The sequence below is a fragment of the Hippopotamus amphibius genome, chromosome 6, assembly GCF_030028045.1.
Source record: "Hippopotamus amphibius kiboko isolate mHipAmp2 chromosome 6, mHipAmp2.hap2, whole genome shotgun sequence".
Taxonomy (NCBI): domain Eukaryota; kingdom Metazoa; phylum Chordata; class Mammalia; order Artiodactyla; family Hippopotamidae; genus Hippopotamus; species Hippopotamus amphibius.
Genome location: NC_080191.1, coordinates 132,955,495 through 132,980,958, shown reverse-complemented (window position 1 = coordinate 132,980,958; position 25,464 = coordinate 132,955,495). Strand labels below are relative to the sequence as shown.

General features: G+C 42.7%; 1 protein-coding gene across 3 annotated transcripts in view; it reads right to left on the bottom strand.

Moving 5' to 3' along the window:
- ARHGEF26 (Rho guanine nucleotide exchange factor 26) overlaps window positions 1-24,619 on the bottom strand; it is a 135,390-nt gene extending 110,771 nt beyond the window's left edge. For 2 of the 3 annotated variants that reach the window (XM_057739895.1, XM_057739897.1), the window contains exons 1-4: window positions 23,949-24,062; window positions 22,371-23,526; window positions 20,963-21,002; window positions 17,341-17,486 (exon numbers count right to left, since the gene is read on the bottom strand). In XM_057739895.1, the coding sequence (XP_057595878.1) occupies window positions 17,341-17,486; window positions 20,963-21,002; window positions 22,371-23,450 (1,266 nt within the window). In that variant the 5' untranslated portion in view covers window positions 23,451-23,526; window positions 23,949-24,062. Of the gene's footprint in view, window positions 1-17,340; window positions 17,487-20,962; window positions 21,003-22,370; window positions 23,527-23,948; window positions 24,063-24,558 lie in introns of those variants that run through there. The other variant, XM_057739896.1, reaches the window with a different exon arrangement.
- Between the last annotated feature and the right edge of the window lie 845 nt (window positions 24,620-25,464).

Genomic DNA, 25,464 nt, shown 5'->3' with positions numbered 1-25,464 from the left:
AAAAAAAAAACTGACCAAAAAGAAAAAGAAAAAAGATTCCAGGAAGCAGTCTTGGGTTATAATTAAGAAAACCGGCACATTCGAGGAACCTGAAGACTGGCCCTGCAGAGTTATGACAAGCCAGCTCCACCTGGCTGGCTGCCAGACCACTGCTCCAGGGCCCGGCTGGACAGGTTCCTCCCCTGAGCCAAGAGGAAGCATTCTGTCCACCCGAGACCTTCTACATTCAACTTTAAATTAAGTAATACCTGAGAGAAGGTGCCCTGGAGGTAGAAGGTCAAGAGCAGGCAAGATGATTTCAGAGACCGAGGAGACTGCAGAGATGAAACCAAAGAAAGAAGGGGAGAGAAGATATAAAAGAGGGCCCCATAGAGACTGGCAGGCAAGAGAAAACTGGGGGAGAATGAAAACACAGAGCAAAATGTCAGGAAGAAAGAACAGAGGAAGAAAAAGGAAAGAAGGTGAAAGAATGTGTGCAAAGATTTTAATAGTAAATATCTATGGAAATTTTCTATTCAAAACCAGTGACCTTATTGCTAAACTGAGGTAAAAATCACTGGTAGGCCAAGGCTTTTTTTTTTTTTTGCACAAAAAAATATGTGTATAAAGCATATGTTTACATCTATAGTTTACATTTACATGTTTTCTGCAGTTTGCACATTTTTGCTAAGAGATTCTAAAATATTATCAAGTTTATGACATTTCTCCAAGTGTTCTCCTTGCTTCCATGTATGCAAAAGAAAAGATAATAACACATCAGCTTCCAAAATGGATTCCCATTTTGTTATCTAAAATGAAAGAAATTAAATTGTACAGGCTCTTTTTTTTATTTTTTAAATACATATTTTGCAGTGGTGGCTCTAGCCCAGCACAAATGGGAACACACAGACAGCCAAGCAACACTCCTTTACAGCCCTCTTCTGACCTCATGTGAACTTTCTCATTCCTCACTGGTTTACATTTTTTATTTAACTATATCATCAATAAGTAGTGTTACACAAGTAGTTTAATGAAACATTAAGAACTAGATTTAATTTGGGATTCTTGATTTTGTATAATCTAACCAATTCAGAAAACTGTTCAAATCTTGCTGTGGCAGATTCTAGACTCTAAGGAGAAAGTGTGAATATATGTCAATATTGTCAACATTTGAAATGGATAAAAATTAATTCAAATAAAATAACAAAATTGGGGCTTCCCTGGTGGCACAGGGGTTAAGAATCTGCCTGCCAATGCAGGGACACAGGTTCAAACCCTGGTCTGGGAAGATCCCACATGCCGTGGAGCAACAAAGCCCGTGCGCCACAACTACTGAGCCTGCGCTCTAGAGCCCGTGAGCCACAACTATTGAGCCCACGCGACTTAGAGCCTGTGCTCCGCAACAAGAGAAGCCACCGCAATGAAAAAACAACAACAAAAACAAAACTGTAGCCCACAACTATAGATCTGACATAAGTTAAAACATATGAACCTATATTATGTGGCCCGTCAAGACAGTGAATCCAAGGAACTTACTAATGTCATAGCAGTTCTAAATTTGTAATTATATTTTTACTGCTGTAATTGGATTGAAATTCTCCACCCATGATTTTTGTAACCAGTATATTTTTCAGGTTCAAGGAGACAGAAATTAACAATTGGCTAAAACTAATAAAGATGATACTTCATCTATGGACATGATATTGTCTAATCAGACGCAAGATATTAGTTTTCGAAATTCACAAAAGGGCACACTCCCTAAAGTAGAGACCCAAAAGTTAATTAATAGATGCTCCACCTAAAATTGATGCCAAGTAAGTCAGACAGGGAAAGACAAATATCATATGATATGACTTACATGTGGAATCTAAAAAAATGATACGTGAACTTATTTACGAAACAGAAATAGACTCACAGATACAGAAAACAAACTTACTGTTACCAAAGGGGAAAGGGGGGGAGAGATAAATTAGGAAATTGGGAGTAACATGTATACACTGCTACATATAAAATAAACAACAAGGACCTGATGTATAGCACAGGGAACTGACACTCCATATTTTGTAATAACCTATATATGGGAAAAAAATTCAAGAAAAGAATAGATACATGTATATGTACAACCGAATCACTTTGCTGTATACCTGAAACTAACACGGCATTATAAATTAACTACACTTCGATTTTTAAAAATGGTTAAAAATTAAATAAAATAAAATTTAATTAAAATAAAATAAAATAAAACAAAACAGATGCCGATCTCCTTCTTGATACTTTGCAAGTCTGAGCTCGTTAGATGACTATCCCACGAAGGAACAAGCATGCTTTAGGTAGTAATTCCACTTCTACACTCACCACAGCTACAGGTGTTTTCACCTCGTGAAGAACTGTGTTAGAAAAACCACAAGCTTTTGTGCAATATTCCTTGGCCTTTGACGCCTATGAATGGAATAGGTGATGAGCCAGGTTCTCTAAGCCTCCAACAGAGCTCTGAGGTTGCCGTTTGTTTATACAGAGCCTATCTACATGATAGAGCCGGCCCCACACCGGCTGATTAGCGTCCTGGCTAATCAGATCCTCATTTTCTATGGAGTAAACAGGGATATGTCCTCAGGCCCTCTGTGACTTCTAGATAAGATGGCTGCACATTCCTTCTATGTTTTCCCACCAGCCAGAGAAATCAGAATAGGAGGGCCCCCAAAAGACTGACTGACTGACTGAAAAGGCTCAGAAATGTAGTCAATTAAAAATTAGATCAGATATTTATAATCCAAGATCACTCAGGTTCCATAAAGCACTAACGTCCATTGAATACCCACCCACTGGAGCTAAGACCTTTAAACTCGGAGTTACCCATTTGCTGAAAATCGACTGGTTTATTCATGCCTCCTGGTGACTCACTATTCACTGGCTTCTATTCTCAAGAGCTCAAGTGGGAAGAGAATGAACTGCAAAGTAAAATTATACCACAGGACATAATCACTCCTAGGTCCTTTCTACCGACTTAACACAAGCAGAATAGCCCCTGAATGACAAATGAGCTGGAATTCTTTCACTGCCAATAACATGGGAACAGCGGCTCTCTGCGAGTATGTTTGAAGTTCCTAAAATGAAAACTCTGCCACAGGCCCGAAACACTGTCCTCTGTAAGCAGTCCCCGCAGGCTGTCTCTGGCTCCGCCTCGTCCACTGAGAAATCACTGAGATACCGTCCACCTAAGCCGCAAGCTCCCACAGAACATCCATATCAAAGGGCCAGAGAGCTGGATAACCAAAGATCAGATAAATGAGGTCAAGATGGGGACAGTGCCATATTTCTAGGGAAGAGCAGGTCAATAGCACACTATTTTTTAGAATTATGAAAGGTAGAAGACAATGGCGCATTTAATAAAAGCACATGCTTTAATTTAAGATGATGTCAAGTAACATGCCAGAGACCTCCTAATTCATTGGTTCAAAAAACCAGATCTCCTCTCTGATCCATCATTGTTAAGCTTCATTCCATAATCCTCACCAAAGTTCTTGAATCCCAAAAAACAGCAAGCTCTCCCAGCCTCTGGGATGTAACCTCAGGTCTGCTAAAACTGGTGAACTCAGATAAGGCAGACCAGGGCTTGGGGCTTTTACCCTACAATGGCCTGTGTCACCCTCTACAGACAGAGCCAGGATTCCTGATTGAGCCCCAGTTACCTCAATATACATAGGAGGCCAAGAATATAGACCACAAACAGCGAGGTCATTAAATGTACAAGAATAAACTGCTGCGCTTTGTATGATTTAGGAGATACGTGTGCATTACTTCGTTTGTAGCCAGCTCTCGTAAACCAACGTCCTGTATCTAGCCAACTCCCCGATTCAGAGTTCTGGTTGGTCCCTTGTGTATTTCCCCAACAACCAATGTATCAAATGCTTACCATGCACCAGGTACTGTTCTTTCCATGCATCTAACCCTTCTAACAACACCGCAAGGAAGCTATTACTATCGCTGTTTTACAAATAAGAAAATGGAGACACAGGAAAGTTAAATCATTAGCCCTAGTAAGTGGCCAAGCTGGGATTCAACCCAGGCCTGCCTGCTGCCTCCAGGGACTAATCTCCTAACTACCGTGGTGAACTGCCTTCTCCCACTTCTGGATTTCTTAGAGGTGTGACCTGCAGCTACTTCTCCCTTAAACTAAGGTCCTCTCCCTGGATGCACCAGAAACTGCATCCCCAACTGAATTCCCAGCTCCCGCAGCAAAAAAAGTTAAGCTGTCAGCAGGGCGCCTGGCAACTTAACTTGTTGATTAGTCCTGACATTTGTGGAATCTCCACAAATTCCTCCCTTTGACTGTGGCTCTCAATATCCTTCATTCCCCTTTGGGCTTCTAAGCCTGGACCCAAGTGTACTCTATCCCCCACTGAGAGGGAAACCCAGTTCTCCTTTATCTATCAGCAATCAAAAGGAGAAAATAAGATTAGGACATACATGAGAAGCTAATGACACAGAGGTAGAGAGGATAAAAAGGAAACTGGTTTGGAGGAAAAAGGCAATTCTATACAATTATTGAATAAAAATGAGCAGTTTTTAAAAGTGGAATATTTAATAAAATACTGAGGAGAAGACCAGACTAATAATAGTGGTGAACAGTGGAGGGGTTGGGAATGGTGGTAAAATCAAAGCAACTTTCACTCTTAACTGTAACTGTTGTGTTTAGTTTTGTAATAAGATGAATGTATTTGCATTACTTTTGTAATTCAAAAGTAGCTGTTTCAAAGAACTTAAATTCTGAATTTTAAATTGGAATATTAGGAACAAACTAAGGACTAACAATGGGTAACTGGTTAAAAGAACCAAACGTCTACCTACTTGATTAAATATAATATGGGCATTACAAAAGTTGTTGTGGAATAAAGTTTAATGACATGGAAAGTCACTTAGAACATTTATAAGAGAAAAAAAAAATGGGTTACAAAACAGCAGATTTAATGACCTGAGAAAATATTTACAACATCGTTAAAAGAAAAATATGAGTAATAAGACAATATTATTGTATTATTTTTGCTCAAAGGGAAAGGTCTAAAAGTTATATACCAAAATGTCAACTAATGTCAACTGTGACTGGATGAAAGATTTCAACTAATTTTTATTTTCTTTTTATCTACTGGTGCTTCTTGATTTTTCTGTAACACACACCTCTTGGCTTTGGAATTAGAGTATCGTTTTTAATAAAAACTAAAACACGTTTCAAAGTCCTCTCTCAAAAAAGAAACCAAGCAAGTAGGGCAGGCAAGTGGAACTGTTTAAGGATGCCAATAATACCTGCATTTCTTTGTTGCTGACCACAGGAAAGCTCTTCAGTGAGAGGTGACCACTCGCAGATAAAACAAAGAACGTAGCTGAGATAAAGGGAGGCAATGAGAAAGATTTCAGTCAAGCCCGAACCAAGCAGTGGCTTATGCGGCAGTGTTGAAAATGAGTGATGACAGGTAGGTGTGCAGATGGCGAGCAGAGGAGGACTGGGCTGGAGCCCCGTCACTGACAAAGACGCGGATGACACATGGTGAAGGCATGAGTCAGGAAGGGGCTGACGAAGGCAGAACAGCTCTGAGGGGCTCCTCCTGCAGAAGAGGACACCTGTTGGTAAAGGCGGTGCCAACATCTTTCTTGCCATTTTGTTTTCACTTGTTGTTTTTGTAAAGTGGCAGATGGACAGGAATGATCGACTCCAAACAGTAAGTTCCTTACAATAACACTGACACTGAAGTTTGTTTCTTCGATTCGCAATACAACCTAAGCTGAGCAAAACCTGTTTCGGAAAAATGGGTACTAAAGTGAACTGATGTTTTACATGAGATGTTCAAAACATGCAGTGCACTGGACAGGAATTACCTTATTATATGGAGGAGATCTGAGAAACAGGCATAGAGTTACCACTGTTCTCCCATTTGCCTATATCTCAAGCTTCATTCAAGCAATATTTTATACTTCTATTGCTTTTATCTCCCACTCTCGCACCCATCTAGCCCATCTAGTTTCAGTCATAATCTCTAGAGGACTTTCCTGACCTTTACTGCTTTCTGTGACATCTATCTGTGTCATTCATTTTCGAATTTTGTCTTACATTCTTTCAAAAACATCACTTAGACCTTTCATTTCTATTGTCTTCTAAACCAGCTTCTAAGTAGGTAAAACCAGGTACTGGTTTTAGGCTTGTTTTCTTTGCCCCATCCACCACGATGCAGTAGAATACAAATGAAGTTTGGAGTCAGATACCAGCGTTTTCAAACTACAAGCTTGTCACCTCTTAATGAATGGCAAAATAAAGCCCAAGAATTTCTGATTGCCATCTACTTAAAGGTAATAAAACAGAAACGACAGAACAGAAAATACCATAGTGCACTGCATGTATTAAGGTTAACTTCTACTTTGCAAAGCTTTTGTTTGAGATACACAGACATGCACCCACAAACACGTATCCTGGGTTACAAGTAAAATGTATTTCTCATTATGTTAAGCCACTGATATAGACCATGGTTGCAATGTCAACTCCACCATGTGTAAATTTATACTAGATATGTCAGTCATGTCACTTAACATGCCACACACCCTTAGAAGAAAAGCTGTTCTACTCAGAGCTTCTGCAAAAGCAGTAGACCAAGTGGCCACATTTCACATCATCATGCATCATGGAGGCCAAAGTCGATTGGAATGGAGTAGTTCAGCACCTGATCAAATAATGGTAAATGTTTAAGTGACCTATTTAAGTGGGGGGAAAGTGACTGAGCCTATACGATTCTCTCTCAAGAAACTGAACTGGATAGCTATGCAGGGAAGCTGAAAGGATAACAAGAGGAAGGGCAGGACCATGCCAGGTAACCTCAAGTCTCAGTTACAAGAACTTAGAAACTCTGAGTGCACAGGAGCTCTCAGGAGAGAAGACAGACCTGGCAAAAGGGAAAATGAGCCAATTCATGAGAAGAAGATAGCCAACAGGCCACTTCTGAGACTCAGTCACATTGCTGGCCAAGTACCAGATGGAAATGTGGTTCCTGCTCTTCCAGAGCCCTAGGGAAACGTGAGAGGCTCTGTTCCAGGTAATCTCAAGACCCGAAAGAAAATGGTAGGAGAGTAACCATATTCATCACCTCAGCGTCTCAGCTGCCTCAACATATAGTGGAGAAATAGTACTTGTTCTCATGGTATTGGCACAAGGACAACATAAGCTGAGTGAAATGACCCAGTAAAATACCTGATGCACAGTATTTTCTGCAAATACTGGGTTCATAATTTAACTGCATGTAAATAAATTAATGTGATGATCCAATGACAGGTTCCAGAGCTACAGCCACCCTGCAAGTCAGCCTTGGCACTGCTGGCTCACACTGAGACCTTAGCCCCAGCTGAGTATGAGTTGAGCAGACAACCACCATACTCCTTTGCACATCACCACCAGAAGCAGGGTTTCTTGTCGCACCACATGGGAACTACTCCATTTTTATGTTATTGCAGTTGGATGGGTAGCAGAAGGGAAAATAATCTGCAATTTCCTTCCACTGGCAACAATACTTCCTTCTGTAGAAGCTGGCCATTGGCTAGTCCTTATCCCCCCAAATAATAGATATACAGATAATATATGCCATAATTATCAGAAGAAATAAGAATACAGACTAATAACATAGAAAATCAACAGGCTATAAGTACTCTGGATAAATAAACCAAATTTAGAAACAAAATTTTAAGCACGAGTTCCATATTTAAAGATTCTGTAGTAATTTTGATGGTGACAGTTTCTCTAATCAATCACTATGGAGACAAATTACTCTGTGGATGTGGTTTTGAGGAATAGCCCCATCACTGAAACAAGAGAAGAGACACCCCAAGGGGGCATCTTAAGGTTAAGAGGGCAAATACAAGAATCTGATGATTTCCACAAACCCAAGCTCAGTATTACAGAGCCCCTCCCCATAGCTACTCAGAACTCCTCAAAGTAAATGAGCCTTCTTTCCTTTTACTTGATTACACTGTATTCTTACAGATTCCTATTGTTCCTGAATGCATCCCATCCACCTCCCCAAAAGAAATATCAAGAGGACAAGTTTGTAATTTAATTTGACTTCATAGCATGAAAATACCTACCATGGATAGTTCTAAACTATGAAGATACAAAATTTCCTAATGTATCAAAGATGTTTATTAAATCTTGGATGTAGCCAGACAACTGTCAAGAATTTTTCTTTTAAAATAAAAATTAAACTTGGTGTACCCCCCCAAAAAATTATAAATAAATAAATAAAATTTTAAAAAAATAAAATAAAAAAATAAAAAATAAAAATTAAAAACAGCCTCCAAATAGTCCCTAAATAGGAAACTTCCCGGCTGTTTTCACTGCTGAGTAACTCTGTTATTTTCACTTATGGGATTAGGTTTTTGCCTTTATTCATTCATTCATACATTCACTCATAAATTCACATATTTACCGTAAGCCTACTGTAAGCCAGGCACTGTTTCACATGCTAGGGATATGATAGGAAACATAACAGACAAAAATTTCTGCCTTCATGCAGTTTTTATTCCAGTGGGAGTAGATGGACAATTTAACAAAAAAAGTAAATCACATGGCAGGTTAGAGGGGTGAGTATCAGGAAGAGAAAGAAAAGTTAAGAGGGTGGTAGTGAGAAAGTCATGTGGCTCTCTGGAAGAAGAGCTATTTATTGTAAGCTGAGGAGAAAGCAAGTGCAAAGGCCCTGAGGCAGAGTGCACCTCTCATTTATTGGAGGAACATCAGTGTGACTGAGCAACAAGAAAGAGAAGAAGGAGATAAGTCCACGAGAGTAACCAGGGGCCAGAATACACAGCCTCCCTGGCCCCTGTTGAGGCTTGGCCTTTCCTTTTAGTGGAGTTAAGAAATCATTTGAGGGTTCAGAACAAAGAGACAATATCTCAGTATATTTTAACAGGATCACAAATCAACAATATAACTATATAGCTGCTATATAGAGAAGAGACCAAAAGGGACCCAGTTAGATGCAGGGAGTTGAGCTGGGAAGAGATGGGGAAAATGCACCTTGCATTAACAGGGTGGCAGCAAAAAAGTAGCTCTATTCTGAAGGTTCGGACAACAAGCTTTGCATCAAATCAGAAGTAGATTATGGGAAAAAGAGAAGAGTGAGGAACAGCTCCAAGGGTTTTGACCTTCACAAGTTGAAAATGGAGTCATTATTTGCTGAGAAAAAGAAGAGATTGTGAGAGAAGCTGATTTGGGTGGGAGAGAAGGGAGTGATCAGAAGTCAGCTTTTGGAAAAGTTAACTTTGAGATGCTGGTTAGATACCAGAAACGAAGTTGGAGATCCTTGTCTGATGCTCAAGGTAAGGTCCAGTCTAGAGATAGAAACCTGGAAGTCATTAGAGCAGATGAAGTATTTAAAGCTACAAGACTGGATGAGATCACCAGGGGAGTTCAGATAAGAGAGGAGCTCCAAGGATGGAGCACTGGGACCCCCAGACAGGTGGAGACTGGAAGAATGAGGAGGACCCATATCGAGAAGCTCCAGGTGCACTGACTTTATCTCAAATCCTCTGACCCTCCATCACCCGGAAAGGTCTGCATATGTGATGTCTTCTCTGCCTGGGACTCCTCCAGCCTGCACCCGTCCCTCCAACAACTCTGACTTGACACTTATCTGGTTGCCACTCAGATGGCAGCTCTTGTCACCTCCTTTGCCACCTTCCCTTGACTGATAGCATCTTGCCCAGACAGGTGCCCTCCCCACAGGACCTCAGAGCAGCACGTGCACGTCCTTCAAGGCATTAACACAGCAATTCTGCATGTACTCATGGGATTATTTGGTGTCTGTCTTGCCACTCAGGGTGTCTGTTAAGGACATGAAAGCAAAGTGGAGCCTGTCTGCGCTCCATCTTCACTGCCTAGAACAGGGCCCTCCATAAAGACTAGGGGAATGAAGGAATCATTCATCAATCTGTTTCATCAATTTTCTGCTCAAGGAAATAAGACCCTCTTTGTCTGGGTCCCAGGTCTAGGTTTCCAGCTGAAACACCTCCTTCTGTACTTACACCAACCAAAATGAAATATCCCTGTGCCCATGTCCTCCCACTTTCTTGGAGTACCTGTCTCTTCTGCTCCCTACTTCCCCTCAGGGCCTAAGGCACACACTCCCACATTTTCACAACCCACTGTTCTCTCCGGAGAATCAATAACATAAATATTGGCACATCTGCCACTCAACTGCCCTTTCCTTACTAAGCTCCAACCAGAGTAGTTTTTTCTCTCAGTCTCTATATATTTTTCAGAAGGGGTTATGTAGTTAAAGTTCCACCATTGCTATAATTCAGAAAAAGAAAAACTTCTAAAGGTAATATGAACAACATGGAATCTGTACTCAATACACAGAGAGCTATAGTAAGATACCTCCAGTATTTGGAGATAAAGCCAAAGAAAAAAATACTCCCAAACTGAAACTGAAAAAACAAAAATTATAAACAAATTTTACGCATATATTTGTGTGTGTGCATTTTTCTAAAGAGAAGGTCCATGGCTCACAGGTTTTGTCAGATTCTCAAAGCAGGTATAGCTCCCTGGAAAAGAAAGATGGCAAAATGTATATCCATCCAGTAGACTAACCCAGAGACTAGAAAGAACACTGAAGATCACCATGTATAGACATGAAATGATTTCTAGGACACATTGTTCAGGAAAAAAAGCAAGTTGCACAGTATATTATTTATGTAAATGCACATAATCTTTACTTTTTCCTTACATGTATATATGCGAATTTTGAGAAGAGTGTTACCAAATTGAGAACAGCATTGCCTAGAGAGAAAGGGAAAGAGATTGGGATTGCAGGTATGATCAAGAGACTTTGGTCTTACCTGAAATGTTTAATTTCTTTTTTTTCATGGAGAATGTGCTATGTACTGCTTATACAGTCAAAATCAATTTTCAAAAATGTTAAGGGGCTTGCCTGGTGGTGCAGTGGTTAAGAGTCCACCTGCCAATGCAGGGGACACAGGTTCGAGCCCTGGACCGGGAAGATCCCACATGCCTCGGAGCAACTAGGCCTGTGTGCCACAACTACTCAGCCTGCCCCTAGAGCCCGCGAGCCACAACTATTGAGCCCATGTGCCACAACTACTGAAGCCCCCATGCCTAGAGCCTGTGCTCCTCAACAGGAGAAGCCACCGCAATGAGAGGCCTGTGCACCACAACGAAGCGCTGCCCTCACTCTCTGCAACTAGAGAAAGCCCGTGTGCAGCAACAGAGACCAAACACAGCCAATGAACAAACAAATAAACTTACTTAAAAAAATGTTAAGGTAACACCACCAATCTAATTGTACTGAAATGGCAAGAGTATAAGAGAGTCCCCTCCTTGCCCCAGGCTAAGCAGATCCCAGCTCCAGCCCTCTTAGCTGGACTAGGATCTCTGCTGGGGGTCCCAGGTCCAGGCACATGGACCTCCAGTTCTGTTTATAAAGATACAAACACTCCAGGAGACCTACTGCCCATCCAGCTTAACAGTGTGCACAAGTACACGTCTGAAGCCCTGACTAACTGTTTACATTGTGAGTACTAAAAGTAAGCCAGAGGTGAAAAATGGGAATGTCGTTTCTATTTTTTAAACATAAAAGAGAGAAATGATAAAAGGTATTAATCACCATTTAGAGTAAAAAAAAATAATTTTATGACTGTTGCAAGAACATAAATGGAAAATTCTATGACTGAAGAGATTATTTTAAGCAGCAAGTCACTGAACTGAAAATTAATTCAGACAAGTGTGAAAATGTAAGCAAAAAGGATGAAATTTTCGATGACCTCTAAACACGTTGTGTTTCTGCAAACAGAAGGATATTCACGTGTACTACAACTGCTGAGCGCTGATTTTCAGTAGAAAACAGTATGTCTTTCACAATAAACACGGTGTAAATTCTAAAAGAATAAGTCCCACCAGATGGAACTGCTAAGACTTCAAAGTGTGTTATATTTTGCAACTGAATGAAATTACATTTATAATCAAATGGCCATTTTTCAAATCGTCCTTTCTCATTTGGCAGTTCCAGAAAGTCATCCACAGCAAACTATGTGCGTCTTAGGAGCTGAGTCCAGAGTTCAAGAGATCAAAGTCCTAATTTTAGATATGAACCTAGTTAGCCATACTAAGGAGAGCTGAAGATGTACTTTAAAGAAAACATAAAAAAGCAGTTTCAGAATAAAGAGTTTAAAATTTTTGAGCAAACTGAAGAAATAGTCAATATGATTTAAGATTACTGATAAAGCCGCGGGTCATCAAGTCCAAAGGAAGAGTCTAATAAAAGAATGACTATATGGACTTCCTAGGTGGTGCAGTGGTTAAGAATCCACCTGCCAATGCAGGGGACATGGGTTTGATCCCTGCCCTAGGAAGATCCCACATGCTGCGGAGCAGCCAAGCCTGTGTGCCACAACTCCTGAAGCCTAAACTCCTAGAGCCCGTGCTCTGCAGCAAGAGAGTCCACCACAATGAGAAGCCCACACACCACAATGAAGAGTAGCCCCCGCTCACCACAACTAGAGAAAACCCTTGTGCAGCAATGAAGACCCAACACAGCCAAATAAATAAATAAACAAATAAATAATTAAAAAAAAAAAGAATGACTATATTAGGTGTACATCAGGTGACTGCACTCAGTGTCGAACGCAAGTAAAAAGTTTGCCTGCATGCTTGTTTTTGCCTCTGGAGCCTGAACACCCTTGTCAAAGGTATCTGGCATGTCAAGGTGATGGAAATTACACAAACACGCCCCATGGCAAACAAATGCGGTCAGGGCACAGCTAGCCAAGTGTGGCTTTGGTACTGTCACTGAACTTAACAAAACAAATACTGATTTTGCAACTGTCATTTTTTTAGTCCAATGCATAGCAAGTGATGGGGGGAGGGGTCGAGTATGACAAAAAGCAAAAAGACTCCAGTCAAAATTTAATTTTTATTTTCGGTAATACTGTAAATCCTTCCAGGATCCCATTAAGGGATGAAACTTATTAAAACCTGAAGCTCACTTTGCATGGAGGACTCAGCTGCTACCCACCTGGCACTAACTACAGCAGGCACTTAGTGTTCTGTCCCACACTAATAATACAATCAATATTTTTCTTCAAACCCACAAGCATTTCCAGAGATCCAAGAACTGCTGTCTTAGTCCCCACGATGCCATTTTAGGTGAGTCACTGGGTAATTCAACTGGGTATGGCATGTTCCTTTGGAGGACAAAAATGACTTTTCAAATTTAGACCTCAAATTTCTTCCACTTACAACTAACTAAAACCTGGTAACCACGATCATTTATTTCTCATATAGTAGTGTTCCCCAAGGCTTGAAGAGCAGCATAAAGTTATGTTCCCTGGAATGATGAAATCCTGTTATTTCCAACAAAGAACAGATGGAGGAACTCTGACCATCAAGTGAAGGAAGAGAAAGCCTGGCACCACCTGACGACACGAAGGAGCCCACGTAGTGTTCCTAACACCGAAGAACACGGATAGCCTGTGGGCAGAGCCACACTCTACACACATTCACCACTAAGTCACTATAATCCAACTAGGGAAGTGGGTGGCGGCTTATTCTCTATTCTGTTGAGGCCCAATTAAATGCCTCTCTTACTCGGTTCTAATTCTCCCTCATTCCTAAGTGACCACAACACTACAGTTAAACCTGTCCCAACACCATAGACGGAAAACCACCTTTCACCTGTGTGATTGTCCAGTGAAACCAAAGGAGACACATCATAAACAAACTCACTAAGACAAATTACATACAGAATGAAGGCTTCGGGACCTTACACAACAAACCAGAAATGACTGCAAATTGCTGCTCTTCTACACAGTCTCCCACATGCTGGATGCTCCTTACAGTCAACCGATAAAAGTTTCATCATCTCAGGAGACAGTCTGGTGTTGGCAACAAAGATGAGAGATTTTTACAAAATAAAACAATCAACAGGGCTTCCCTGGTGGCACAGTGGTTAAGAATCTGCCTGCCAATGCAGGGAACGCAGATTCAATCCCTGGTCTCGGAAGATCCCACATGCCACGGAGCTACTAAGCCCGTGAGCCACAACTATTGGGCCCACATGCCACAACTACTGAAGCTCACATGCCTAGAGCCTGTGCTCCGCAACAAGAGGAGCCACCACAATGAGAAGAGTCCATGCACCACAACAAAGAGTAGCCTCTGCTCTCTGCAACTAGAGAAAGCCTGCGCGCAGCAATGAAGACCCAATGCAGCCAATAAATAAATAAATAAATTTATTAAAACTAAAACAAAAACAAAAACAATCAACAGCAGCTAATGCACTTGTGTGCTCATACGCACCACTCCCAACTACAAAGTCAAGGCAGATGCCAAATTGATACCTAACCCCTTTGCCAGAAAACCCCCCGTCCTACTCCCTTTCTGGGACCAGGCCTTATTCGAAGAAGAGTTTTGTGTTAAAGACTGGATGGGGACTACTTTACTTATTTGGCATTATTAAAAGTTAAGCATGGAAAGATGACGCAAAATAAATAAATAGAGAAAACGCCAAAGTGTCCCAAAACCTGCCCTAAACACTGTAGCCCCTTTACAAGGAGAGATTAGGGCACCAGTTCAGACAGAGAAATGGAGGTGCCAACCTCTTACGGAAAGCGTCCTGACATTTTCATAATTCATGAAGCCTCTTCTCTTTAGGGTCCTAACTGCAACCTGGATATTTACTAACTGCTAGGCTTCTAAAAAAGTAATGGCTGCTTTTTGTTGTTAAAATATCTATTTTCCTAAAAGCCAGAGCTGCTTGCACTTTTTAGTGGGTAGGAAATCCACGTGGGAAGGACAGAACAGAACTGCAGGACAGTGATGACCCCTGGGGAGGCAGGAAGGAGAAAAGGACTGGAGAGGACGAGGAGGATGGTTAACTGGATCTGTCTTAAAAAACAGAGGCCTGAAGTAAATACGGTAAAATGTTAACAGCTGTTCAAGCTGGTACCTGGGTGGCAGGTACCTGGAAATCTATTACATAAACTTATGTTTTAATTTTTCTGTATGCTTGAAGTACTTTCTAACAAAAAAAATTAAAATGTCTGAAAGTGAAACAGAGACAAAAGGCACAAAGAAAATGCAGACTGGTGCCCAAGCGATGCAAAGTGGCAAAGTCCAATTATGCTGCTTTGATTAAATGTAACTGCCAAGCAACACAATAAATACACACAAGCCTCTTGGGAACACTCAAACCCAAGATAACACACGCTGCAGTTAGGACCCACTTCATAGCTTTCCATTTTATCACCAGAGAGTCTTCTGATATCAGTCTTATTAACAAAAGACACATCAGTACGTTGATCCTTCGCCAAATAAAATGCATGCCCATATTTGAAGTTGTACTAAAGGATATGTAGTATTATTTCAATGTGCATTTGTTCATCTAAATGAAAGCCAAACTCCAGGAGGCATAAATATGGCAGCCTGGTTTTTCGTACTAAAGCTAAGTTGGAGCAGAATGTAAGTGACACAGAAGTACACATTTTTGTTTAGCATTCAGAGAACAACAGCAGGATTCAGGCCTGCTAACAAACGCAGCTGCTGCCCCAGAGGAAGAACTCAAAAAATCCACCGTTTTCTGCTCAAGGATCCTCTACCAAGTGGTCCTGACCAACAACATAATGACAGCCATTTAGAGCCAACTTGGCCTGTGTGGACCTCGTCACCAGTTTTTTCAAGTATCTGCGTTGCTATCTAATAACATGAGATCATCAGGTTAGGGAATACGGCTACCAACATGCTGGTTCTGTGGACAGATGATTCCACCTTGCCACTGCAAAATTCAAACAGTATCACAGAATTTACAAACCGTTAGCACAGGAGTCAAGTCTAGCCCACAGATATTATTGGGCTCATACAACATTTTTTAAATCTTGAATTAAGAAAAAACCCATGAAGATCTGGCTTTCTGTATTCTCTTTTCTAAATACCACAAAATACTGACACTTGGCTGGTTTGAACTAAGTGGCAGCTGCTCAATTCACACAAGGCCTGTGGACCACAGTCCCCACCACTCCCCATCACCTACACTCACCAGCATCACTTATAACACTACTTGCCCTGCCCCGTAGGCATTTTATCTGTAGGCATTTTAATCTGTGGTGTAACACTAAAGGTGTCACACCATGGGGGCAGTGGAAATATTGACACATAGGTTCTCCCTAGAACAAAATTTGGGAGTGGGAAGGAGACAGGAAAAAAGAGCTTGTTTTCTAGAATTCTGACTTCCAATACAGGGCAGAAGACCACAGGAAGAGCCTGAGCCAGAAGTCATCCCCATCATCAATATGCATCCATTTCCATGGTCAAGTTTTATGTGTGCTAACATATATAACTTCTTTACTTATGCTGATGGGTTCCCTAGATACACGAGATTCCTGACTCTGAACAATGCTCATTTTGGCTTAAGAGGGAATCCCTTCTGCTCTCATATTGCCGAAGAACTAACAGAGGTGAACTGGCTTGTTTTTCATGCAATGCTCCCACCACTCAAGCCAGCCACGGGAACTCCTTCCTACTTGGTAATGCATCAGATTCCCACAAATGCTGTACCATCAAGTAAACTAAGCATCACACTGTGACACTGCTAAGCCAGTAAGAAAAGAAATTACGGCTAAAAACAATAGATGTTTAATGCAGAGAAGAGAAGTTACTCATCAACACAAAAACAAGTGTCAGACACTTCCACACAAAAGATGCACACGGGGAGATAGAACAGAATGCCATTCATTACCCAATGTCATTACCCAATTCATTCATTACCCAATTTTTAAAATATAAATGTGTCTCCGTCAAATGAAATTTCCAAGGAAGAACTGTAATAAATTCTCTGCTGTGCACAGGTACATATATTGGGTTGGCCAAAAAGTTCGTTCATGTTTTTGCCGTAAGATGTTACAGAAAAACCTGAACAAACTTTTTGGCCAACCCAATACATACATATATACATAAATCATATGTACATACAGCCATAATTATGATAAAGTTCAGGATATATTAAGCTACCACTACGTACACACTATATTAACAAACAAGAAAAGATTCTGAGTAGGAAGAGTTTCCAGAGTCCATAATACATCAGTCTTAAGACACTATATATTATAAAAACCTGATAAATTTTCCTGATCAGAATTGTCAAAGTTCATGTTCTCACTAGTGCCTGCAGAGTTTCAAAAAATATTTCACAATCTAAAAAGAAGAGCCTTTCTCCTTACGGTTACCAGATCACTGGTAGAAAAAATTAAAACCACAACCAGGCATAATTTCCACAACTTGGTCTTCTCACTCCCAGACAGAAAGAGAAGGTACACACTTACCGCAGAGAGCTGGCTCCATGTGGACCTCAGCGGCTTATGGTGAATCACGATTTTTTCATCTGATTTCTGTTCTTTGGGCTCCGACTCTTCATCAGAGTCAATGTCAAGGGCCTTTTCTTTGTAGTTCTGATACAGGACAGCATTTTCTGCAAGGAAACCAAACTCTTCATGTCACTAATTGCCCCTCATCATGATGCTACTTGGTCTAAACAAACATCCGTATTTATACTATGCTTGGTCTCCAGTTTAATAAACAAGAGACAAATGGATTTCTTCACTTAAGAGTCATTACCAAAAAGTGATTTTCTCACTCACACAGCTCTATTCCCAATTCATCTGCAGGGGAAGGGGAAGGGCCCACACATGAAATGCCAACTGAAGCAAAGTTTCCATGTCTCTGTCCACCACCCATGGAAGTCACGTCTGTTACATCACTGTTTTTTAGGTGAAATTGAATTTACACCCTTGTATTTATCTATTTAACAAATATTTACTGTACATCTACAATGTGCCAAGGGCTGGGAGTAAATGGAAAATAAAAGATCCTTCCCATGCCCTCATGAGCTAAGAATTTAATGAGAAAAATAGTCAAAGTCACTCATTCATGTATTCATTCAACTGATATTTAGAAACTAGACGCCAGCGACTGCTAGGCACTGGGGATAAAACAAAGAACAACAACAGATAAAGATAAAAATCTTGTTCTTCATGGAGCTGACATCAGAGTGAGGAAAGGATGACAATAAATAAACAAGTAACTTTTATAATATATCAGATGCTTATAAGTATCATGGAGAAAAAATAAAACAGGGAAAGGAGAAGCATGTTACAAGGGGTGATATGCAGATTTTTAAACAGGGCCGTTTAGGAAGCCCTCACAGAAATGACATTGAAGCAAAGATCTAAAAGAAGTGAGAAAGTAAGCCACCTGCACAGCTGGGGAAAGAACATCCCATCAGAGAGAACAGCCAGTACAAAGGCCCTGGGGAAGGAGTCTGCTGCATCTATACGTTCAAGGATCAGCAAGGAGGCCTGTGTGGCTGGAACAGGAGGGGAGAAAGTACAGGAATTGGGGGTTGGGATGAATAGAGGGCAGACCGTGTAGGGTCTTGCCTCAATGCCATTGAAAGGACTTTGGTTTTTTATTCCAAGCGAGATGGCAAGCCATTTTAGAGTTGAGGACACAATGAGTACAAATACATACCTACGAACAGGAAGATTTATACACAGGCACTCTGAGAACAGACTCTCAGCGGATATGATCTAGTCTGGGGGTCAGAAAGGTGCTAATGAGGAAAATCTTAAGATCTAAAAGCTGAGAAACTACAGAGCTACAGAAAAAAGCACATGCAAAAGCCCGAGGCAAGAGGAAACAAAGGAAAGTCATTCACTGGGGTAAGGGTGTCTAGTAGACAAAAGGTATAAGGTGAGTTCAGGGGGAAGAGCCAAACAGTCCAAATCAAGCAGAGTTTTGCAAGCAATGTTAAAGAACTAGATTTTATCCTGAGTCCAAAAGGACTGAGTTTCTTTCATACTGTAAGGGTTGTATTTTATCCCAATTGCAGTGGGAATCCACTGAAAGGAAAAGACTTATCAGATTGGAAGAGCAAAACATTGACTACTTAAAGGACTAATTAGGATGCTATTGAAGTGGTCAGTGAAAGACAATGGAGACTTGGGGGATGGACTGGATACAGTGATAAGGATGTTTCCCAGCTCTGTAAGTCCCACAATGGAAAAGTAGGAATGGGAACACCAGAAGAGATTCAGCTTTAGAGGAAAAATTATGAGTTCAGTTTGAGACATACTAAGTTTGAAATGCTTTTCCCATCTACTGAAGCCAGCAAACATCTGCCTCATTTCTCATCCACCATTGCATGTTCGTATGCACCATCACTAAAGTAATACTGGAATCTATGCAAAATTTTACTGTCGTCTGGTTGTTCCGCATATGTAAAGAAGATTACGAGGGTGTAGACTGAGTTTCCCCCACCTCTGTAGTGCCCTTTAAAGTACTTGTCATATGGCACAAAATATATGCACACATTGTTGATATACATTCATTCATCCTCACAACAACCGTGGGCAATGAGACTGAGACTCAGTGAAGTTAAGACTTGTTCAGTGTCACTCAACTGATGAGTAGAAGCAGCAGGACAGGAACTCAGGTCCCTGCTTCCAATACAGCAGCTTCTCACCACTCTACCACACAGCTTCCTGACTTACATTCTTGTTAGTCATTAACTGTAAGACTCCTGCATTCCTCATATACGCATATGTGAAAAAGAATTTCTAGGTCATCAAATTTGAGAAGAGAGGAGAGGGTGCACAGAAACATCTCCTTATAAAAAGAAACAACATAAGACTAGTTATCATGAAGGTCTGTTCTCGGACTTCAAAAAAGCTCAACATTTTTAACCCTTTGAGGTAAAGGTCCCAAAACCAATACCAAATTCCAGAAGATGTAAAACATCTCTCAAAATTGATATTAGGTAGATGCTCTGTTCACTTCATGGCCATAACGGAATAAAAGAGGAAGCAAACTGGACTAAGAACCAGATCTCTGTCCTAGTCCTGGCTGTGTGAAAGTATAGACAAGGTACTAAACCTCTCTGAGCTTCCAGATTCCTCAGTTATAAAATCTGGAAGATGAATTTATCCCAACCAGCTAAAGTACTGTATCTGGGTTTCCTCTCCATAAAGGAACAGTTTTCTAAGATTCATTCAGTAAATACATTTTTATAAACTGGTCATGTTTAAATGCTCCAAAGAGAACTGATTTTTGTAAGAATTATATGGGGGAATGTTTTATATAATTAAATCAGCCAAAGTGATATAACTCTGAGTGGTTTTACCTTAGATTTACTTATAGAGGGGCACACCCTTCTTCACTGTTCTTTAAAGGTTGGGAAATCTTAGCATTTCAGAGTATGACAGGAAATAATCACACTCACCTCCACCACACTCCTCCAGCCCTACAAGCGCTGCAGCTGGGGCTTCCTCCTTCATGCTCTTCCAGTCCATTGACACTGAATCCCATCTATTTACACAAAGTCCCCTAATCTGATTAGGGTCTGAACAACTGGTAAAAGCCGCTTTTTTTTGCTTCACAAAAATACTATATGGGTTCGAAATTCTTAGGAGTATGTTTCTATCAGCCAGGAGAGTTAGATTTCCCCCAAACTGAAACTTGATTAGGAAACAGGAAGTCAGAAATGATATTAAATGTAGAAATATGGGGAAAAGTCAAAGGAAATATGGAAAGGAGAGATGTAAGATCTAAATGCCAAACTTTCAGAATTTTTAACTAAAGAGCTAGAGCTTGCTCTTACTCTTTCTCCATTTTTTTAGGGAGGTGGGGATAGAGCCAGAGTAGAGAAGAATTAAAAATCCCAGAACATTTCTCTGACAAAGTCATCTGCCTACAAAGAATGCCATTAATTTTATTCACTGCTGGTGTTACTAGATGAAAATTTAGCTTAGTGCAGAGCTTTGTGCTGTATAATTTGGGAAGAAGTTGTACATTTTTCTCTCTTGTGTTTTTGTTACTTCAGTTATTTCAGCTTATAATTGATATTCCACATTGAAACAGCAATAAAAGTCTGGAAAATCAAATGCTTACCTTCCCCATCAAATGTTCCTTGTCCTTTCAGCATTTTTTTCTAAGAAACAAGAAAAGCAAAAAGAGGAAAAGCAAAGCAAACTATGTATGAATGAGCCAAACAGAAAATACAGCTATTTTAAGAAAAAAGTACTTTTTCTGTTGTTACATTCATTAGACTTACAAGAGCACACAGCAGATGATCCTGGAGTAGTTCACTCATAAGACTACTACAACTCACTAAAAGGGTGAAATAAAATGTACAATATCCCCCATGCTCTGTCAATACAGCTTGAGAATCCTCAAATGACCAGCAGTCCAGCTTATTTCATTACTCATGATTCACCATCACTGTTAAACTGAACTTTACTATACTTGCAGAATTGGAGGGGAAAAAAAAAAACAACATAAAATGTTATGTAACTTCTTTAAGGCCATAGGATCTAAAATAAAACAGGCTTGCTTGTGTATTACACATGTGACATTTATATAGACTGGTTCCAGCTCTCTGATTAATCAAGAGAAGATGTGGCTGCCAAAATGAATTTCTGCCCTATTGCTGAGATCTGTCTTGTGTCTGCAGAAGGCAGCACATGCACACTCCAAAATCTCCTTCCCTAGTTTTCCCTATTTCTTTATGTCATATTTGGTAATATTCTAAAGAGTGCTGCTCCTAGGCCTTCACCGGGGAGCAACACCACACCATTCACTCGAACCTGAAGTTTCCAGCTACCAACCTGTTAAATGCACTCAAGGCACAAAATGGCAATAAGATGCAACCACAGGCAGCGGTGAGAGAAACCAGAAACAACAAAGATGACAAACTATGTCTTTTGTGATTCTGGCAACTGACTTTTAAAATTCACATTTTACCTGAATGGCATTTAGTATGTGATCGCCACTGAAAAAAAAACAATTCAGTAATTAAGTCATTAGTATAAGGAATTAAAATAATTGATAGGCTCAAAGAAAATCAGTTTTCCTGTATCAGCTGTGATGAATCAGCAACCAATGATTGACACTTCTAAACAAGCACTAGGCAGCTTGACCACACAACCAAGAGAGCAGATCCACACCTGCCCACCACCCCCTTTTCAGCTGCCTGTATTAAAACTGTTTAGGACTCACTCAGCCAATACTTAATTTTCTGTGTTTTTTTCCCTATTTGTCCCCCACATTTTGCCCTAACTTAGAAAATCTAAACAATAAGAGTTTCAGTTTCTCCCACAAAGCCGTATTAACCTGGGCTGTGCCTGCCAGCAACAAAACAGCCAAGAGATAAATGTGTACGGGTCTGATTAACAAACAACAGAATTTAAAAAAAGAACAATAACCTCTGGTTTCCTCTGTGCCCCTCCTCCCCACCCCCATCACCTTCACTTGTGACTTAGTGAACGCCTAACTTGCGACGCACCGTGACCACTCTTACCTTTATCCTTCCCAGGCTGGAAAACTTCTCCTTGTCTTCCATCACTGCTTTCAGAACAGGCTGGGACATTCTGTTCTTCTTCTTCGAGGTGGTAGGACTGTCGAAATCAACGCCACTGACCACGGCCCTGCGATAGGACGTGGACCGCAAGCCTCTCCGCAGAGACCCCGGGCTGTCCAAGTCGTTCTCCGCCTCGCCTTCGTCCTCGGCGGGGCCCAGGGGCGCTCCCAGGCCCTCCACCATGCTGCGCACCTTGAGCAGCCTCTTGTGCGGCTCCACATTCTGACTGTTGGATTTACTGATCTTAATTTCCGAGGCCAGGCTCTTCGGGATGATCTGCTGTTTTCCCACTTTGAGGGCGGCGGGGCTGTTTGTGCTCAAAACCACTGAAGCATTCTCCAGGAGCTCGTTCTCCTGTGAGGGTAGCCTTTGGAGGGGGAGTTTTTGTCCCAAAGACCTTTTCTGGGGCGCAGGAGAGAGCCTCGACGGTCCCCGCTCAGGGTCCTTAGCCATTTGGCCGGATGGCGAACGAGCGCCTGGGGAGGCGATAGTAGGGATAAACCCATTTGCAGCAGGCGAAGGCAGGGGGCTGGCGGGGAATCCCGCCCTGTCCCCCTCGGGGCTGCTGGGGGCAGGCCCATGAGGAGTCCGCGGGGGGTGCAGCGGGTGCCGCGCGGGCGAAGTCGCCGTGCCGTTCGCTGGGGATTTGGGGGGGCCGCCCGACGCCGCTTTGGGGACCTGGGGTGACTTGGGCCGTCGAAGCCGAGGAGAGACAGCCCTGAACTCCGGGGAGACGGTCTTCCCATTGGTCGCCAACCTCCGATGGCCACGCGGAAGCTGGGGGCTCCTCTGCATCTTCCTGCCGTCGGAGGCGGCGGATAACTGGGCCGGAGTCTGCGCCGCGGGGAGCGTCCCTCGATCCTCCACCGGGAAATCGGTGATCAGCAACCCGCTGGGGCTCTGGTAGGACTGGGGCCTCGGCTTGCTCCGGCCCAGCAGCTGGGGCTGAGGGGTTGAACGCCTCCGCCACAAAGGGGTTAAGCTGTTGCTGGAAAAATCTACTTCGCTCTCGCCATCCATAGCGGAGCCTCGGGGGTCAGCCCCGGGGATGGGGGGGGGGGGGGGGGGGGGCGGGGCAGCACCCAGTCAGCCGCGCCTAAAGAGGAAAGAAGTCATGGAACTTTGCCTCCGGACAACCAGGCACGCCTCGCAGACACGCGCGCTCTGAGCCCGGGGATCACCCGGCTGCCGCGCGGGACACAACTGCGTGTCAATAACTCGCCCTTTCTGGGGCAAAAACTGCGCCCACCGCGCCGAGCGGTCCAGTACGGAAATCTGGGCTGTGCTGCAGCGGATGAGTCCAACCACCTCCGCGCCTCTCCCGCGCCCAGAGACCACCCGCACGGACAGAGACAGCCACCAATTCGCCGGGTGCAAACTGATGCACGAGAAACTTGGGACGAGTTCAGCTTTCTTGGCAAACTCGCCGCGGGACGCTCCCCTCCGCCGCCAGCCGGCCGCCCGCCCCCGTCTTTGGTCCCCTAGTGCTCTAGCTGCCCGCCTCCCAGGAGAATTTACCTTCAGGGATTCGCGGAGCTCAAGGCCAAAGACGACCCACCGCCCAGTGGGTGGCCCGGGTCCCGGACCGAATCTCAGCAGCGGGAGCTCTGCAGAGCAATGCAGCCCACCAGGCGTCGGCTCCGCCCCCAAGCTTTGGCCCCGCCCTCAGCCTTGGCCACGCCCCGGCCCGCCTCGGTTGCAGCCATCCGGGAGCCGCTGCCTTCCCGCCCCCGGTCTCTTGTTAAAAACACACAAGCGCACCTGGCGTGGGCGCCGAGCTCCGGGGGTCCCGGCCGCGGGATGCGGGTAGGGGGCGGCGTGGGAGCTGCGGGAGCGCAGGGCCGCCGCCGGGAGCACAGCGTGGGAACGAGCGTGGGAGCCCTGCCAGGATGTAATTTACGAAGCCCTGGGCCCCCGCGGGATCTCCCCTGCGGAAAGCCGGCATACCGAGCAGAGCAGGGTCTGTGAAATGCGTGAGCTGGAGCGCGGAGCTCTGAACGCAGAAAGCCAGCCGCCTCCCAGCATTCGGGTGGTCTTAAAACACAGATCAGATGCCCAGCTCCCCTGCTTAAAATATCCTACAGGCTGATAAGTTTGCTTGCTTGTGTATTTCCGGAGGGATACTTACAGCCAGCTCGAGGGAGGGGAAACTGGGTGTCTAGGAAACCGGAGGGAGGGAGTGTTTTCGTTCAGTCATCTTTGGATCTCGTATACTTTGAATCGTGAATGTTACCTATTAAAAGTAAACGCAATTTAAATGACAAAAAAGAAGTTTACCGGTTTCTAAGCATACGCAGAATGAAATTCAAAATCCTCTCCATAGCTTACGAGGCCATACAGGAAGTGCTTACCTCTGTAGCCGTATTTTCCCCCAACACTTGTTCCTTCACTATTTTTAGGCCACACCCACTTAAAGTTTGACAGCCTCAGAACCTTCCCTTTTGTTCCTCCTTGACCTGCTGAACTGTCACTCCATCAGAGAGGCCTTCCCTCCTGAATCAGATTATGGCCCCGCTTATTTATTCTCCCAGCCACCTGTTCTCCTCCTTTTCTGCACTTACCGCAATTCGCAAATATATTTAATCATATATTCACTTTTATGTTTATCTGTTTTGTCTTCTTTTGACTGAAAGCTGCAAGAGGGCAGGGGCCATGTTTCTTTTTTGCCCCTTCTGTATTCCAGGCACATAGTGGGCACTTAATAAATATCTGTTGAATGAATGAATGAATGAATGAGAGGAGTGACATGAGGACAGTGACCAACCAGCCCAGAGTGCTCCATTGCCATGTAGTAGAAATTGGTTGTGTCCTGGACAAGCTCCAGCTATGTAAGAAGAATAAGGCAAACATGAGAAGACAGTTGATTTTTAGACCAGAGGTCTGTATAATTAATTCTGTTAGCAAGACATATGGGCTGTTCAAGTTCTCTTTTTTGGCATTCACGCCTTCAATAAACATGTATTGAGCATCCGCTGAGTGCTCTGGTTTGCTCTGGACAGATTGAACGTGATGGCCAAAAATATTAAGAGGCAAT